This window comes from Canis aureus, chromosome 23 (genome assembly GCF_053574225.1).
Source record: "Canis aureus isolate CA01 chromosome 23, VMU_Caureus_v.1.0, whole genome shotgun sequence".
Taxonomy (NCBI): Eukaryota; Metazoa; Chordata; class Mammalia; order Carnivora; family Canidae; genus Canis; species Canis aureus.
The window spans coordinates 28,558,391-28,575,888 of record NC_135633.1 but is presented as its reverse complement, the minus strand read 5'-3'; the positions used below and the strand labels follow the sequence as shown (position 1 = coordinate 28,575,888).

Genomic DNA, 17,498 nt, shown 5'->3' with positions numbered 1-17,498 from the left:
GCGCAGGTGGGAGAAGGAAACCTGGGACCCACAGGCGTAGACCCCATCCTGGGCCTTGGAGACCCTCTAGGAGCATGAGCCGGGGCCTCCTCGGAGTGCCTAGTGGCTGATCCCAGGACGAGCCGAGATTTTACTTCTGCCACCAAGTGATCCCATCCCTTAACACCTGCCCCGCGTCAGCACCGCCACAATGGGGACCAGGACATGGTGGGGACCAGAACACGGTGCATACGAAACCACAGTAGGCGACAGGGGCCAGGTTGCACTGGGCGGCACCTCGCGTAGTCTTTGTCCTGGCCAGAACAGGTCATCCAGAGGAAAGGGATGGGGAACAGACTCTGGGTTACCCAGTTCTCAGTCAAAAACATGGAAATCTTTGGCTTTTCTTTTTGGGGGGCACCAATTTCCACTTCCAATCTATCACTAAGACATGTCCACTCTACCTGCTAAATATATAGGGAATCTGCACTCTTTCTCTACAGCCATCCCCTCTTTACCTCACATATACCACAATTTGCAATTCTATGTGTGAATCACATCATGGCACTCAGGGCATGAGAAATGTGCATTTCTTTATTCTGATAAATTAAGTCTTGTTGGAATCTCCTCCTCTCATTGCCAGGGTTGGCAGGAACTCTTAATATTAATCATTGACCAGGACCCTCCCCCTGTGACTGAAGCTAGTCACAGTCCCAGGAGGCTCAGGCCATCCTGAGAAGAAGACACACAGGTTGCCACTATAGCTGCCCCCAGCCCAAGCCAGGCGGGTGCTGGTGGCCCCGGGCCCCTACACCATGCTTGGCTGGGAGCTCCCCAAGCCTGCCCGGATTGAGTGATGTTCATGCCATTTCTCCAGGCACCCTTGTAGCACATCCTCAGAGGCCCCAGTCTAGCTCCCCGTTCCCTGTCCTTTCTGCATACACCCACCCTATTCCACAAGTCACGTCCTCAATGGGCTTAGGCCTGGTTCTTGGGGGGCATCTCACATTCCCACCAGCAATTTATGAGGGTTCCAGTTTCTCCACACATTCTTGTCAATACTTGCTATTTCCATTTTTCAAAATTATAGCACTGATTTCTTTGTTTATTCCAAATCTTCCATTTTTTTCTTACACCCCCAATAGATATGTAATGACTATATATTGAGTGGATGTATAGGAATCCAGGGAACAGCAGGTTGGGGCAGGAGGATGGACTCCATTTGGTACCTGTTGAGTGGGAGACACCCTATGGGACAGTCAGGGAGGGGTGTCTAGGAGACTTCTGGATATAGTGGTCTCAGCCTTGGACAGGGGTCTGGAATGAAAGCAGAGATGGGGACCTCATTGGAATTTGGGTCTCACCAGCCCTGGGAAGGTATGTGAGGCCACAAGAGAGGGTGTGTTTACCCAGGCAGAGTGTGGGAAGTGCGAGGTGGAGGTTTCCAAACAGCAGCATTTAAGGGACAGGAGAGGAAGGAGACCCTGAGAGGAGCCTGCCATGGAGCAGCAGAGAGGTCGGAGGAGAACTAGAAAAGAATGTTGCCTTGGGAGCGTCAAGGAGGAAGGGGCCGACCGAATCACAGACCACCAGGGCTTCCCTACCATATGGATTAAGAAGCGTCCACTGAACAAAATGGGTAAAGTGTCAATACATGTTGGAGTTTTGTGATGGAAGTTCATTATACTATTTTCTCAACTTTCACATATGCTTGAAATTTTTCATATTTCCAACATATTTTTTTGAAGATTTTATTTCTTTATTCATGAGACACAGAGAGAGAGGAAGAGACATAGGCCGGGGGAGAAACAGGCTCCCCACAGGGAGTGGATCCCAGGACCCGGGATCACAACCTGAGCCAAAGGCGGATGCTCAACCACTGAGCCACCCAGGTGCCCCTCCAACATAATTTTTTAAAGTCCCCATAGCACTAGCAATAAAGAGATCCCTGGTGAACCTGACAATTGCAGAATCTTTGGACTGGAGGAGACAGGAACCCGATTCTGGGACATGAGGGAAGAAAAAGGAGAGAAACAGAGTGCGTTTTCACACGTGATGCATGACTCCCTGACACCCCAGTCAGTAATCACTGAGCACATACACCTCAAGTATTCTGAGAAAAAAAGAGGATTGTGGGTGACAGTCATTAATTACTTTATAGTTGCTGGTGCCTCCCACACAGGGACCATGCTCAGCGAGGCCCAGCAATAAGCCAAGCACTCTTCCTCAAAAGGAAGAAAATTGCTCACCAAGGAGTATTTGCTCCTAAATCTAAGAGGCTCCACTGTGCTGCTTCCAACAAGGTTGGCTGTGGGCTTGAACAGCACCCTCATCCACTGCAGGCACCTGAATCCCTTCGGGGTCATCGGAGCTATTGGAAGAGCTGCCTGCCCTTCAGCCTAGACCACCCAGAAGCCTTCTCCTGCTCTGGGCTCCTCTCTAAGAGGCAGCTTACAGGCTACTCAGTAAATGCATCAGGGCAGCACACCAAAATGTCATACAGATTGCCTCCCACACATACAGAAGCCCACGTGTACTTTCTTAATACTCCTAGGGATGAAAGCACGATGCCAGGACACTTGGTCACACATTATTCTGGGTGTGTCTGTGAGGGATAAGATTAACAACTGAATCCATGGACTGAGCAAAGCAGACGGCCTTCCCAGTGTGGGTGGGCCTTGTCTAATCTGTTGAAGATCTGAATTAAACAAAAGGCTGAGCAAGGGAGAATTTGCTCTCTGCCTATCTTCAAGCTAGGACATTAGTCTTCTCTTGCCTTCAGACTAGAACTTACGCCATCATCTCACTTGCTTCTTAGGCCTTCAAACTTGGACTGGAATTGTATCATTAACTCTCCTGGATCTCTGGCTTGCCAACTACAGACTTGAGGTTTCTCAGCCTCCATAATTGTGTGAGCCAACTCCTTATAATAAATCTCTTTATATCCATATGTATCTACATACATTTATATCTATATCCATATCATGTATGTCTATATCTTCTGTTGATTCTGTTTCTATGGAGAATCCAAACCACTGAGCACCCAGAAACTTCACTCTGGTGACAGGCCTCTGTGTTCTAATGGGATTTATCCCCCATTCTCAGTACATTTGTACCTTATCAATGCATCTAAAGTACCTGCTACTTTCCATTCCCCAAATCCTGGAACATGCTGTAATCAATACAGTAGACAAATAAGATGTCCTACAATTTGGGAGGATAATCAAAATTCCCGAAGATTAAATCATAGCAGAGAACCAGCAACTTGACAAGTTTCGAGACAAGATGAGAAAGCTATACTGCGGTCTCTGCCAAGAGAAAGAAAACTGCTTCTGGTGTTCTATATAGAGGAAGAGAGAAAAATTTTCAGATAAGTTTCACATCAAGTGACAAAAAATATGTACATTTAGTCCCAGAAAAACACACACACTCACACATCTAGGGGTACCTGGGTGTCTGTCTGTTAAGCATCTGCCTTCGGCTCAGGTCATGATCCTGGGGGCCTGGGATCAAGCTCTGCATTGGGCTCCCTGCTCAGCTGGAAGACTGCTTCTCCCTCTCCCTCTGCTGCTCCCCCTGCTTGTGCTCTCTCTCAAATAAATAAAAAAAATCTTTTAAAAAACAAAACCTACCCCTAGAATAGCAACTGCAACTGGAATCATCATCTGAGTAAGCCTGCGATAGCTCCCTGTCATTCTGAAACCTGTGCCTTCTGCAGAGGCCAAACCAGTGAGTTAAGGAGCACATGACAGACACCACCCCTGCCACTTTCAAGACTTTGATGATGGCATGAGTTTCTATGATTTTCCTGGAGTTGAATCATTATTTCAGTGTATTGATTGGTAAGAAGGGGAAGTTCCAGGGGCTTCTACTTGCCCCTTTCTACTATAATGCCCCTTATTCCATAGGCCTGGAGAGTCATGTGTGAATTCCACCTGTAAATTTCAATTTTACACCCTGAAACTAAGAAAATTATTTCAGGACAAGTCCAGAGTCTCACTGGGTGCAGCATGCCTGGACTTGGGTCTGAACTCCAATTACCACCTGACCCATTTGAGCCCCTACACAGTGGTTCTCTGTGTCTTCAGAAATGAGCATTAAATAGACTCAAGGTCTGCTAATCCCTGAAAAATCTGTGTATTTTCCCTTGACAGAGCACAGTTCTTGGGCAAAGGGCCCAGGAAAGATTTACAGTACGTGTCTGGGTGCCATTGAAGGGTTTGCTCTGAAGTGTACCGGCCCCTCTTCCATTCAAGGGGCTTTGGGGGAGAGAACTGAGGCTCTCTTTCATAGTGGCTCAAGCTGGGCTTCTACAGCCCAACCTGGAAGGGTCTGTTTATTGTTCTGTTGCTTCTGTTATACAGATGAAGGAGGACTTAGAGGCTGCCTGTTTGGTTCCTTTGGTTCTATCTGACCTTTGAGCAATTAGCCTCTGCTGAAGATATCTGTAAGTTAGACCATTCTGAGTACCGCCTGATGTCTGATATTCCAGAAGGCCAAGTGCTGCTCTATGTGCTCCACTCCCCCGGGACCCCAGCATTTCCACTGAAATTATGGAGCCCATTTCTATGGCAGCATCTTCCGCCAGCATCCCTAGCCTGCAGGGAGCAAGTAGTGCATCACGTTTCAAAGACACTGCCCTCACTAATGGAGGTCCCTATGTCTTGGTAAAGGGAGTTTGCTACAGGCTCTGTAAGAGAAAGCCAGGAGTGTGGAACTTGGCTAGGGGGTATGGGAGCGGATCACACAGGGTAAACCCACCTTAACATTCCTCCCTCTCTTAGGCTTTGGGCTCCTTCCTCTATTTTATTTTTTTTAAGATTATTTATTTATTTATTCATGAGAGACACAGAGAGGCAGAGACACAAGCAGAGGGAGAAGCTGGTTCCCAATGGGGAGCCTGATACGGGACTCAGTCCCAAGACCCCGGGATCACGACCTGAGCTAATGGCAGATGCTCAACCACTGAGCCTCCCAGGTGCCCCTCTTCCTCTATTTTAAAGCAAGAAATTCCTGGGATTTCAACAGCAATAAAGCACAGCTCCTGATTGAATCTAGAGTTCAATCAACTGCTAAGCCAACAATGAAAAGCACCCTTTGCTGCTCACACTGATGAGCACGCTGAATCTAGATCTCAGGTAAATGTATCCTGTATTATAAACAAATTCAAGCCAATGAAATCGTTTCTCCCTCCATAGACTAGCACCCATAGAAAATGTTCCTACCTATGTTTTCCACATTTTGTGCTGATGTAAATTAGCAAAGTCTTGTGGTTCTTTTGATGTGTATGCTTCCTCCTTCCAGATTTGACTCTGGAACTAGTCCCCTCTGGCAGGCACCCATTAAACTCCAGTTCTGGGACTGGAGACAATGGGAGTGGGACCTGAGAACTGCCTGCCCCTGACTGGTAAATTGAAAACATGTCCATGCTATTTTGCTGCTCCTGCCATTGAGAAGTAGAGTCTATTCCTCACCCCTAGGATCTGGGTGTCCCTCACGACTGTGACCGACAGAGTGTGGAGGTGACGATGCAAGTTGCAGAGCCCAGGCCCCAGGGCCTTAGCTCCTGCCTCATCCTCTCAGAATCCTGAGAATTCTGGACCATAGGCCAGGGCTGTCAGGCTCCAGTGCCTCTGCAGCTAAGCACTGGAGCACCCACTGGACCACTTCCTTGGAGTGAGCATCTATTAGGCACCTCCTCTGTACCAGGTATTGTGCTAGGTATAGGCTGCAGCAGGACATGGGCAGACCAGGGCCTGCTCTCAAGGAGGTCTCAGCTGGGCTCCGTTTCCTCTCCCATAGGTGCAGGATAATGAGCTCCATGCTGCAGGGACTGGGGTTAAGGTTACATAGAATCCCATCGGTGACTGTGGAATGTGGCACTCATCCCTGTCCACGACTTCTCTCCTCCACAGCCAGGAGACTTGGGTTTCCATATAGGCCAGGTCCTGCCATTGACCTGCTGGGTGGCCTTGGGCCGGCTACTTCACTTCTCTGAGCCTCTTTCTCATCTGTAACATGGGACAGTAGTAGCTACCCCTTAGGGAAGCTCTGCAGATTAAATGAGATCATACACAGCAAGGGCCAGGCACATGATCAACCCTCAGTAGAAAGTTAAACCCCATGTCCCCATATTTGAGCCACATCCAGGACCCTCACGATTCAGCAGTCCTATCTCTGCAACTTTAACGAGCAGCATGGTGGGAATAACAGGACCTCCTTCCAACAGCCCCATTGGGAAGCTCCACACGGGATCTGGATGGGCCACTGGAGGCACTTGGCCTGGTGTCCAGCTCCGGTCCAACCTTGACCCATCTGCCTCTGCCACCTGCCCTGCCACCTCCTATACCAGCAACTCCACCCTTCACTGTGAAGTGGGAGCACAGACCTCTCACCACCACCCCTGCATGTGCCCAGATGACCTCAGGGCCCTTCTGTGTCATCTGGGTGGCCCCCACACCCAGGCCTGGTGTATTTTGCTCTGAGCTCCCAACTGGCAGGGCACTCCCTCCTGCTGAGGGAGCTGTCACAGGCTGAACTCCTGGCCCCGGAGTCCCGGGTGCTTGTCTAGTGTTCCTCTGCCTCGGAGCCATGCTTGTGTGATCAGGATGACTTCCCACCTAATTGGGCTACTGTGGGGAATAAGTGGGACAGCGGGACAGCACACATAGGTAGACTCTAAGTAGGCTACACACCTTATTAGAATCCGGCCAGTTCCTCTCCTGCCCTTCCTAGAAGCAATACCCGCTTAGCACCCTGGCTGCGCTCTGGGGCCTCGGGCATCCCACCACTAACACAGGGATAATCCCTACCTAGGCAAGCTGCTAAAAGACTGGAATAAAATTATATATATCAAGTGACTGACACAGTGTTTGGCACAAACATGGTGTTAGAAGCAAAATGCAAAGGTAGTACCAGCTGATATTTAAATCATTATTCTGATTTAAAAAAAAAAAAAGAAAATACCAACTCACTCTTCAAGGCAACCCATCTCACCTCCTCCTGGGAGCCTTCCTTATCTCCCCAAGGCAGTCATGGTTCCCTCCTCTGTACTCCCACAGCCTCCGTACCCTTCTAAGCTGCTTCACTTACCCAGCGAATATGTTTTTAGTTTCTTATGTGTGTATGATACCGAGTCCAGGTGCAGGACACACAGTGGTGAACAAGACGTGGTCCCTACTCTTGTGAGGCTTCCATTCTAATAGGGGAGACAGTGATGAGTCCAAACGTGGAAAATTTCACAGCATCAAGGAGTCAGAATAATAAGAAAACAGTACAGAAATTGCAGCAGTGGAGGAGCTGCTTCTATTGGGTTATCAGGGAAGGCCTTGTTGAGCAAATGACATCCGGGCTGAGTTCTGGATGACAGAAAAGGCACCCTTGACAAAGAACCGCTTGCCAAACAGAAAGAGCAAGTGCGAAGGCCCTGAGGCAGGAGAATAAGTGTGATAAGTCTGGAACAGAATGACCCAGGGGACCAGAACAGTGGATGATGAGCACACTTGTCACTGTAAGTCTCCACCTCCAAATAAGCCCCTTGAGAGCAGAGCTAATTTATTGGGCCCACAGCTCGGGACAGACCTGGAGTTCTGACAGCTGTGTTAAAATTCTGTTGTGGTACTAATAGGAGTGAGTCAGCTGGCCCTTCAAAGCTACCTCTCTGTGTTGCCCAGCCAGGTAGGGGCTCCTTCCCTGGACCAACAATCCCAGAGCAAAGTTGTTAGAAGCCAGAGAGAGGGACCTGCCCAAGACCACATAGCCAACGAGCAGCAGATGGGGCTTTAATCCAGTCTCCTCTGCTCCTCTGCCACAGGTCTCTGTCCTGTGCATACCACTCACCCTCACCCTCCCTAGCTATGGTATCAGGAGCCCCAAGGACCATGAGAGGGAACCAGTATGAGGACTGTCAGGTCCCTCCTCCTCTCCTGCTACTAACCCCAATAGAACCAGGATCCCATAAGCTCCTCCCTGCCAAAGCCCTACCCAGTCAGGCACACCTGGCCCTGGGTATGGACGAGGTCAGCTTCAAGCAAAAAGCTAGGAGGCTGAAGACTAGACGGCCAAAGCTCAAGTCTGGAATGCCCTGGGCTCCAGGTCCAGCATGGTCATTCCAGCCCTGCAGCCACTGTCTTTCCAGAGCAGCCAGGGCCAAAACAATTCAAGTTGGCTGGGATAACTGGGCGTGCAGTTATTTGCCAGCATTTCAGGGCCTGACATGGGCCCCAGCTCAACAGAAGGAGCCCTTGTCCCCTGGGAAGAATGACATGGGAATCTCTGAGCCAATCACCCTCCATGCTCCAACAAAACTTCACTGGAAAAGTTTTATTGAAAAAAAAATTGTACAAATAAGTTCTTGGTTTGACAGCAACAAAGGCTCATTTTTCCCCTGCCCTCCCCACCTTTGAAAATCTACAAAAGGAAAAACAAAAGTTCAGCCCCATGATGCCTGACCAGAGTCTGCCCACAAGCTATTTCCCGATCCCTCTCACTGGGGCCAGGGCCATCATGGGGGTGCCTGTCCCAGGGGCTGCAGCACCTCATTTTATAGTTGAGGGGAGTTGGGAGAGGATTGGAATAGAGCTGGAGAGAGGGCTGAGGTGATGGTAGAGTCAGGGAGAGAGGGCCCCCATTCCACAGGGCTGGGCTGAACCCCCCCTAGTTTGATTCCATCTCACAGATGAGAAAGCATTTGGCTATAAATATGAACACTGAGGCAGGCTTAATCCCAGGACTCTGAGGGCAGGACAGGACTATTTAGCAGGTCCCACAGAATGCGGGGTGTCTGGGCTCAGCATCGTGGTATCTGGGAGCCCATGTCCAAGCAGAGTGAATTCTGGCTGGGAAGGTCTGCTCAGACACACAGGAAGCCTGCTCTGTTTCCCCACCCCACCCCATGGAACATCCAAGGCCAGTACCTCAGCTCCCCCCCCCCGCCCCCCCCATAGCACCCATGTGTCTCAGGAGCCTTCGGCTGCTTCCTGCCATCCCGTGACCCTGGGGCCCTACAGCTCATCTCGCATCTTGTCACCCTTGGGCCGGACCAGGCGCCCAATGAATAGCAGGGAGCCACTCTGGGTGTCTCGAACCAGGAAGATGAAGGGGTGGTCAGCATAGAAGAGCTTGGGGCTGCGCAGCTCCTCGCGCCCGTAGATGTCCTGGTCGAAGGGGTTGCCCTCCGTGTCCCACTCGAAGGCGGTGGCGTGGAACACACTGGCCAGGTACAGGTCCTTCTTGCCTGACATGCGTGACAGGTCTGCCTTGTTCTTGTCAATGGCCTCCGTCAGACCCAGCCCAGCCAGGTGTTTCTGCAGGACCGGGAGGTGGGAGAGGTGCCAGGTGAGGCCACGATGGGCAAGGCTTCTAGACCCTCACCCTCTACCCACACCACCCATCATCTCCTACTCTGTCTGTCCCCCTCCCAGTCACCTTCTGTGTGCTAGACATGATGTGGGCACTTCGAACCACTGCTTCGTAGGTCTCATGACAACACTGCAAGAGCTTCTAAAAGCCACTTCACAAATGAGAAAACTGAGGCTTGCAGGAAAGGCAGCATTCATCTCTGGTCCTGCCGAGTAATCCTGATCAGTCCTTCTCAGAGTATGGATCGTGGGCAGCTAGTAGGGGCACCACCTGGGAGCTTCCAGGAAACACATTTCTTGACCCACACCTCCCAGAGCCACTAAATCACAATTTCGGAGGGTGGCCCCGAGAACCTTCCTTAACAAAATCTCTGGGTAATTCTTGGCACACTCAAATTTAAGAAAGACTAATCTAAGGATAGCTATGACTATATAACCCTGGGGCTTAAACCTGTTCAGAGTGGCAGATGCCTGGGATTTGCTTCAAAATAATCTGATGGGGGAGCAACGGGTGTGTATAGATGAAGCCTTATTGGTCATGAGTTACTGATGGTTGCAGCTGGGGATGGATACATGGGGGAGGGCTCACTATGCTGACCTATTTTAAATATACTTTTATGTATTTCCATAGTGAAAAATTAAAACCTACCCCCACAAACACGCATTCCCCGCAACACACATTTTTCATGGCCCTGCAGAGCCCCCAGGAGCCAGCTCTTTCACACGTGAACTGTGCTTGCACCATGGCCTCACCCCTTAGCATGCCCCCTGGCTCTCTATCCAAGAGTCTATTGAACAACTGGCAAGTGCAACGGTGTGTCGATGGCCTACCTGCATCCCTATAGGATGCTTTCACCACCCCACCTTCCGGGAAGCCTTGCCTCCCTGGGGCTCAGCACCCCAGCCTCTCTCTGTTTCAATGTCTAGGCCTGTCTGTCTCTTGCCCCTGGCTCAGAGCTCTCCCAGGGCAGGGCCCAGGTCCCACCTCCTCCCTGACTCTCGGTGAGGAAAACACAGCAGTGCAGGACTGCAGCCTGAGTCACCAGCAGCTGCAGTCTGGCTTCTGCAGAACAGCCCACCTCCCTGGCAGGGCCAAACACACACTTGACCTGTGGGCCTGAGGGTCAGGGGGTCCGGAGACCTGTGTTCCAGGCCCAGCTGGCTATTCCAGTTCCAATGACCCTCTACAAGTCACACACTTCACGTCTCTCAACTTAAATGTATCCCTGTGACTGGTGTGTCCATCCAGGATTACAGGAAGATGCAAGGAAAAAAAAAGGGGGGGGGGCAATGGAGTCTCATCACAGCAGGAGGAGCTGGGGAGGGCCTGGGGCGGGCCCAGGAAGGACATGGCCATGGCCCCTGTCTGGAAAGCTCAGCACGATCCACAGTACAGACTGCGCAAGTGCCATTAGCCTGTGGTGTGCAGCCTATGCCCCATTTCATCTCAAGCTTTCTGTCCACAGTGTCAGCAGCGGGTCTTAATTCTGTGAGGGAGAGGCTTGCCAAGGAACCATTTCTGGCACCGAAAGCAGGAATGAGATAAAAGCCTCCTCTTTTGAGCAGGTAAAAGTCTCTCCTGGCTGACAAAAAGGCCACCCTGAGTTTTCACCCTGAGGACTCACTACAGCTCCACTGCTTACTAACCAAGGGTACCTTGGCAAGTCATAACTTCTCTCCAAGTCACAGGCCACCCCCCGGCCCCAGGATGGTCAGGAGGGGAAAACACTGTTGAGTGCATGGAGTCAGTCTCCAGCCATCCCTAGTGCCCCATTGCTGACAGCCACTGTTAGTCTTCCTGACGTGTGGGGGACAACCGTCCAGCTCGACCAGTGTGTCAACTGGGGCCACCTCAGATTCTCAGAGGCAACATGGCACAGATTCAGGACGTGGCCTGGTGCCAGACACCAGAGCTACCATCTGTGTGTGACTCTGGATAAGCTCTTCAGCCTTCCTAAGACTCAGTTTCCTCATCTCTAAGAAGCTTGATGGTCCTACCTAACGAAGCTAATTTGAGGATTAAAAGTTGAATATATATGAAGTGCTCAGAAGAGGGTCTGGCATATGGCAGGCATCCAGGTGTATTTAGCTACTGAGGTCATCCTCATGTTCCCAAAGGGCAGGTCCCATCCCTCCTCCCCCAGCAGTGCCCAGTACTGCCTGGACACCCACAGAGGCCCAGGGCAGACCTGCTGAGCTGACGAATGGGTGCCCCAAACATCCATCTCCTCTAGGCCCTACAGACTCCAAGGTGGGCCACCCCTCACCTGTAGGTCGTGGGTCACCTCCACCACACCCTTGGGCAGGGAGATGGCAACAGCCTTTTTCTGCATCTTCCCCATCCAGATCTTCAGCTGCTCCTTGGTCAGCAGCTTCTCAAGGCGCTCAAGGGGCTCCACGTGGTGCGGCATGAGGATGATGAGGCTGGAGAGCTTGTGGGCCAGGGGCATCTCCACAATCTGCAGCTTCTCTTTCTCATCATCGTAGTAGTTGTAGAGGCCTAGGAGGGCAGCAGAGAGGGCACTGGGCATGCTGCTCTAGGGGCAGGCCAGGCTGCAAGCACCCGCATACCCCCACCTCGGCCCACAGCTCCCAGGGTGCCCACCTGTGCGGTGCATCATCGTGACACCCACGGTATAGGAACGGGTTACCATGAAGCCTCGGTTATCCACCATCTTGTGGTGGAACTTCTCGTCCCAGTGTGCTGTAGTGGAAGCAGAACACCAGGTCAGAAACAGGGGGGACACTTGGGACACAGACCTCCAACTGTACCCCCCCTGGATTTCTCTCTGCCACAAGCCTTTGTTCCAGTCTTTGGGACTCAGCTGCAGCCCACCACCCCTCTGAGCATCCAGCCCACAGAGTACATACTCCCCCGCTTTGGGGGGCAGGGGTGCTCACCCCCGGACATGCTGCCTGAAGCTGCGGCTCTCTATGCTCAGGGCCTGGCTGGTTCCACACAACAGAGGAATGCCTTCAGAAGGAGGACCCTTTGGGGGCACCTGGGTGGCTCAGGCAGTTAAGTGGCTGCCTTCAGCTCAAGTCATAATCTCCAGGTCCTGGGATGGAGCCCCACATCAGACTTTCCGCTCAGCAGGGAGGTTGCTTCTCTCCCTCTGCCCCACCCCACCACTCGTTCTCTCTAGTAAATAAATAAAATCTTAAAACAACAACAACAAAAAAGGAGGACCCTCAGCTCAGCCACCACCACGGCTGCCCTCTGCCCTGGCACCCATCAGGCATTCGGGCAACGCCCACTGAGCTGCATCCCCCACCCCGGCTGCGGAGGGCTCTGTGCCCTGCCACCCCTCGCCTCCAGACTCACGCTTGAAGAACATGGCATTGACCAGCAGCGCGCCATCCGTGCGCTCCACGTCCTTGGTGACCTCGGGCAGCTTGCCGTCGGTGGTCTGCGCCGCCCACTCATTGATGGACTGCAGGGCGCTGCGCTTGTCGCGGAAGTTGATCTTGGAGTGCTCGCAGTTGTAGTGCTGCTTGCTGCTGCGCACGAAGTCCTCGGCGAAGCTGACGGAGCTGGGCCCGTACAGGCGGCTGCCCAGCTTCCACGTCACGTTGCGCGCGGTGCTGTTGCTGAGCGATCGCAGCAGCTCGCCCAGGCCCGCGTGCACCTCCTCGTCGCGCAGCTGCTCCGCGCTCAGCACCGCCTTGGCCTGGGATGCCGTGGTGGCCTTGCCCCCCAGCGACACGAGCCCCAGGGACGAGGCCACTACCACGGGTGACAGCAGGATGTTCTCCACCGCCTGGTCCTTGGCCATGGCCTGGTACAGGCTGAAGGCCAAGCCGGCGCTGCGCTCGGCCAGCGTGGCCGCTTTGGGGCTCAGCTTCTCGGCAGAGCCGGGGGCCGCTGCAGCCGCGGGCTTCTTCACCTCGGCCGCCAGGACCACGGCCAGGAGGCAGCAGGTGTTGAGAAGCAGGAGGAAGCGCATGGCTGGGAGACGGATTGGAGGCACCACGGAGGACCTGTGAGGGCTGCAGAGAGGGTGGCCCTGAAGCCCTGGGTGTTCCTCCCCGATGACCATCCCTTGCCTTCTAGCAGCCACCAAGTCCCCTGCAGATCGGAGCCAGAGAGTTCTGGCCCTAACTCAAGGTTGCCCAGGTCAGAGGACTCACTCTGCTCACTCTCTCTGAGGCCTACCCTGACCCCGTTATCCAAAGCAGGATTTCTAGAAAGTCACCACCTCCACTCTACTGATTTCTTAAACTGAATAGACATTTAGTCTTATGAGTTCATTATGCGTTTCTCTCCATCCCTAACTAGTCCATGACCTCCAAGAGGACAGGAAATCTAGCCAGCCTGGTTTCCCTCTGTATCTCCAGGGCTAAGCACACAATAGGCCTCAGGTGTTCCTGAATGAACAGAAACCAGGGCCACCTGGCCAGACATAAGAGTCCTCGGTTTGTATAAAGATTAGCTCTGATCTCATACCTCCCCACCCCCCCACCCCACCCCCGCCCCGCCGCCGGGTGGTTTCCAGTGGGAAAAAAGTGGCAGAGGGACTGAGGGTCTGCATGAAGCACAGGTGTCTAGGCAAAGGATGTCCTGTTGGGACAGGCTGAAGGCCTGCTCCTCCCCCCACGCCTTTCCTTCTGGCCTGGAATGTTAATGAGTCACTGGTTAGCTCACTCATTAAGTGGGGGAGCCCAGATGCTCTACTCTGCTGCCCCACAGGTGACCTTGAGTGTGTGTCCACTCCTCTCTCAGGGCCGGTCCCCATTTTCCCAGCTGTCTCGGCCTAGGTCTCCAAGCCCAAGGCCTGTGTCCTAGCAGGGACATGCCTGCCCAGCAGTCCCCGGTCCCTGGAGTGAAGGGGAAATCCCCAGGACAAAAGCTGAGCAGGGGGTAGGTTTCCTGAGAGGAAGGATACTGCAGGAGGGTAAGTGGCAGCTCAAAGGAGCAATGACACCCTCTCCCCTTCACCAGAGGCTGGCCGGATGTTCACAGGAAGCTGGGTCCATCTCAGGGTCCATTCTGCCCTCCCATCTGACAGTCGCTGCCACCCAGGCTCTCTGCTCTATGGCTTCAGGGTTGCCCTCAAGACCCTTCCCAAACCAGGGTAGCAGTGGCCCCTAAAACAAGCCTCCCTCCACTCACTCCCCTCACTGCCTTCCAGTCAGGACAGTGTCTCTGCATGGGGTGCTTCCTCCCTACTTTCAGGCAGAATGGAAGAGGAGGTGACAGGGCAAAGGGAAGGGATGGAAGGAACTCTGGTGGAGGCTGGGATCCTACTGCTCTGGCGGATCCCATCTCGTGGTCCTCAAGACAGACTGAAAATTCAGAATCCTGGTGCAGGACCCTCAGGACTTTGGCCTGCCTGCAGGAGCACTGGGTTTCTGGGAAGACTCCACTGCTACAGACATCCTGTGAAGCTGGGCAGGGCCCCCTGCCTGGGGTGCCATCTCTTTGAAGGTGCAGTGTAAAGGAGAAGCAAAGGATGCATGGGGAAAGGGGTGAGGGGAGGACGCAGGGCACAAGAGAGACCTGTACCCTACCTAGAGTAGAGACCAGGGAGGTGATCTATCCCAGGGCCCGGGCTGCCTTCCTCCCAGCCCTAGCTCCTTCCCCACCAGGCCTGGAGTCTCAAAGGCAGAATGACCATAGAATTATTGTACAACCAAGGACACCTGAGGACATGAAACAGGGGCACTGCTAATTGTTATGCCAAGATAACAAGCATACGGCTACTCTATTCAAAGGCCACCTCTAGTTCATACGGCTGATGTCAGAGAACAGACCCCGGGCAGAGGCCACTTGCATCCCATTAGGAGACAGTCAAGGAGCCCAGCTCACGGCCCTGCCACGTGGCAGACACCATCTTGACAGCCCCCACCCACAGCCAACCAGAACCTCAAAGGACTGGGAGGGGCATTCCAAGCAAGCTCCAAATGACTAGTTTGGGATTCCTCAGGCAGCCACACAGCTGCGCTCCTGCTCCTGCTCCCACTCCAGCTCTAGGTGACGTGGCAGGCTGGAAACTGAATTATCTCCATCCGCCCGGCAGAGGGGGGCTTCCAGCCTGGGAAGCAGAAGGCCTGGGTTCAGGTCCCAGAGGGTGCCCTAGAGCCTCCCTGGCCTTGGCTTTGAGTCTGCACATGTGTCTCTGCAAGGAGGTGCAGGCAGCTGTGTGGCTGTGGAGAAGGGCTGCCCTGCTAACCCAGCAGCAGTCACAGAGGAAGACAAGTCACGGCAAGCAAGCCAGCCTCCCACAGCCCAGCCCAGCCCAGCCCACATTGCCACAGAGAAATCCCAGCCCTGAGGCCACGGTTTGATAATTTACAGTCCCACAAAGGACACAATAAATATATGCGCAGGGAACTGAGGGCTGTGTCCACAGCGAGCCAGACTGAGTTTAGACTGGATTCTGGGTTTCTGGAAGTAAGAGGGAAGGGAAGCAAATCTAGGAGGGCCACCGGAGAGGATCTCAAACACTTGAGGGTGTCTAAAGTACCTTGAAACTGCCTCAGAGGGAGGTCAATGCCTGCCTTTTTCATTCTGAAAGAAAACAGAAGAATGAGGAGGGTGGGATTGGGCAGAGCTGGGGTGCTGGTGAGGTGGGGCCTGGAAGCCCCAATCCCCAAATGGGACCCCAGCTACACTGTCCCTGGCACAAAGTAAGGCATAATCAGTCCCAGATCCACAGAGGCCTTGGAAGTTGTTCATCTCATGGTGGGGTCAGAGCAACTGAGGCCAGAGAGGGGCAGGGAGCCAGTGCCACATCCCACAGAATCAGCAGGGGTCAAGCATCCTAGTGCAGGGCTCCTTCCTCCCAGGAGCACCCACAGAGCCCCTGAGGAAGCCTGGATGTGGTAGCCCATCACACAGTGAGTTTAAGAAAAAAACAGAAAAACCACCTTCTGGGAATCCTGGTGACTAGAGACAAAAGGAGTGGATCCGGAGGGCTCAGGAAGGGGGGGATGGGCCGACGAACCATCTGAGGACAGGAGGGTGTGGTACCAGCCAGAGACTTCCAGGGAACCAAGGCCTCTAGCTTTCCTCCAGCCTCCATCCGGGCCCTCCAGCCCGGAGGGTCCTGCCGGAAACCGGGAAGAGGAGGAGCCGCCCCGCTGGAAGTGCTTTCCTTCCTCCTCCACCGCGGCCGCCCCAGGAGTGTCCCCGCTGGGGGCAGGGAAGCCCGGCTGCGGAGTCGTCGCCTCGGCGGCCGCCCGCGGCCGGGGCCGTAGGGAGCGGGAGACTCGCAGCCTCCTCGGCGCCGCCTCCCCTCCCGGCGGGGGCCGGACCCTGCGAGGCGCTCACCGCCTTTCCGAAGGGAGCCGGGGACACGGCGCGGGCCGCGCTCCTCCCGGCCGCCAGCCTCGGCACGTGCAGGCCGCTGCCGGGGGGGCCACGGCCGGGGTCGGTCCCAACTGCGGCGCCCCCGCCCCGGGAAAGCCACGGCCACGCCACCTCCTTCCCTCCAGCCGCCTCGGGAGGCTCGGGCGCCCTCCCCCCCAGCCCCGCCGGCCCCGGCCCCGGCCCCCGCCCCCGCCCACCTCCTCCCCGGGGCTCCCAGCCCGCGGGCTCCTCCCGGCCGTCACCGCCCGGGCCCGGCTGCTGCGGGGCCTCCAGGGCCCGACCCCGGCCGCCCGCCCCGGCCTGCCCCTCGGGCATCGCCGACCCCGCTCCGCTCCCGGGCGCCCCGAGCGCCCTCCGCCCGCGGCCCGCCCCGCCCCGCCCTCACCTGGGCCGGACGAGAGCCCCTCGCGAACCGCGGACCGATCCCCTCTCCGCCGCTCGCGGCTCCCCGGCTCTATATATGGCGGTCCCCTCCTCCCGCCCGTCCCGAGAAACTTCTGGAAAGTTGGAAAAGCTTCCGGAGGGCGCCCCAGCTCCGCCAAAAAAAGCCAAAGACCTCCCCCAGACCGCCCCGGCTCCCGCCCCTCCCTCTGCGGGCCCTCACCCGGCCCCTGGGTCCTACTGCCCCCCACACCGGGCGGGGCGCGGGGACCCCCACACCGGGCGGGGCGCGGGCCCTTCGGCTCGGCTGGCACTGCGGGGCTCCCGACCTTCGCGGGCCTGGAGATGGGGGCGGGGGGCGGCGGCGCGGGAAGCGGCCCCGGAGAGGAGCGCCCCCCCCAAGCCTGCGGGCCCCGGACGGCACAGCCTGCCAGCAGCACTGCCCCCGCGGGGGCTCTGCCCCGAGG

The 17,498-nt window shown here is 54.8% G+C and overlaps 1 protein-coding gene across 2 annotated transcripts; it reads right to left on the bottom strand.

Annotated features, from left to right (window-relative positions):
- Window positions 1-8,286: 8,286 nt before the first annotated feature.
- SERPINH1 (serpin family H member 1) lies at window positions 8,287-17,195 on the bottom strand. 2 transcript variants are annotated; one of them, XM_077867075.1, is made up of 6 exons: window positions 17,036-17,178; window positions 15,806-15,849; window positions 12,664-13,328; window positions 11,944-12,042; window positions 11,606-11,838; window positions 8,287-9,284 (listed from the first exon to the last, which is right to left on the bottom strand). In XM_077867075.1, the coding sequence occupies exons 3-6, from the start codon at window positions 13,283-13,285 to the stop codon at window positions 8,982-8,984; spliced, it is 1,257 nt and encodes a 418-aa protein (XP_077723201.1). In that variant the 5' UTR covers window positions 13,286-13,328; window positions 15,806-15,849; window positions 17,036-17,178; the 3' UTR covers window positions 8,287-8,981. The 2 variants fall into 2 exon arrangements, with proteins under 2 accessions (XP_077723201.1, XP_077723200.1); XM_077867074.1 differs by lacking the exon at window positions 15,806-15,849 and having other exon boundaries at window positions 17,036-17,195.
- Window positions 17,196-17,498: the final 303 nt, after the last annotated feature.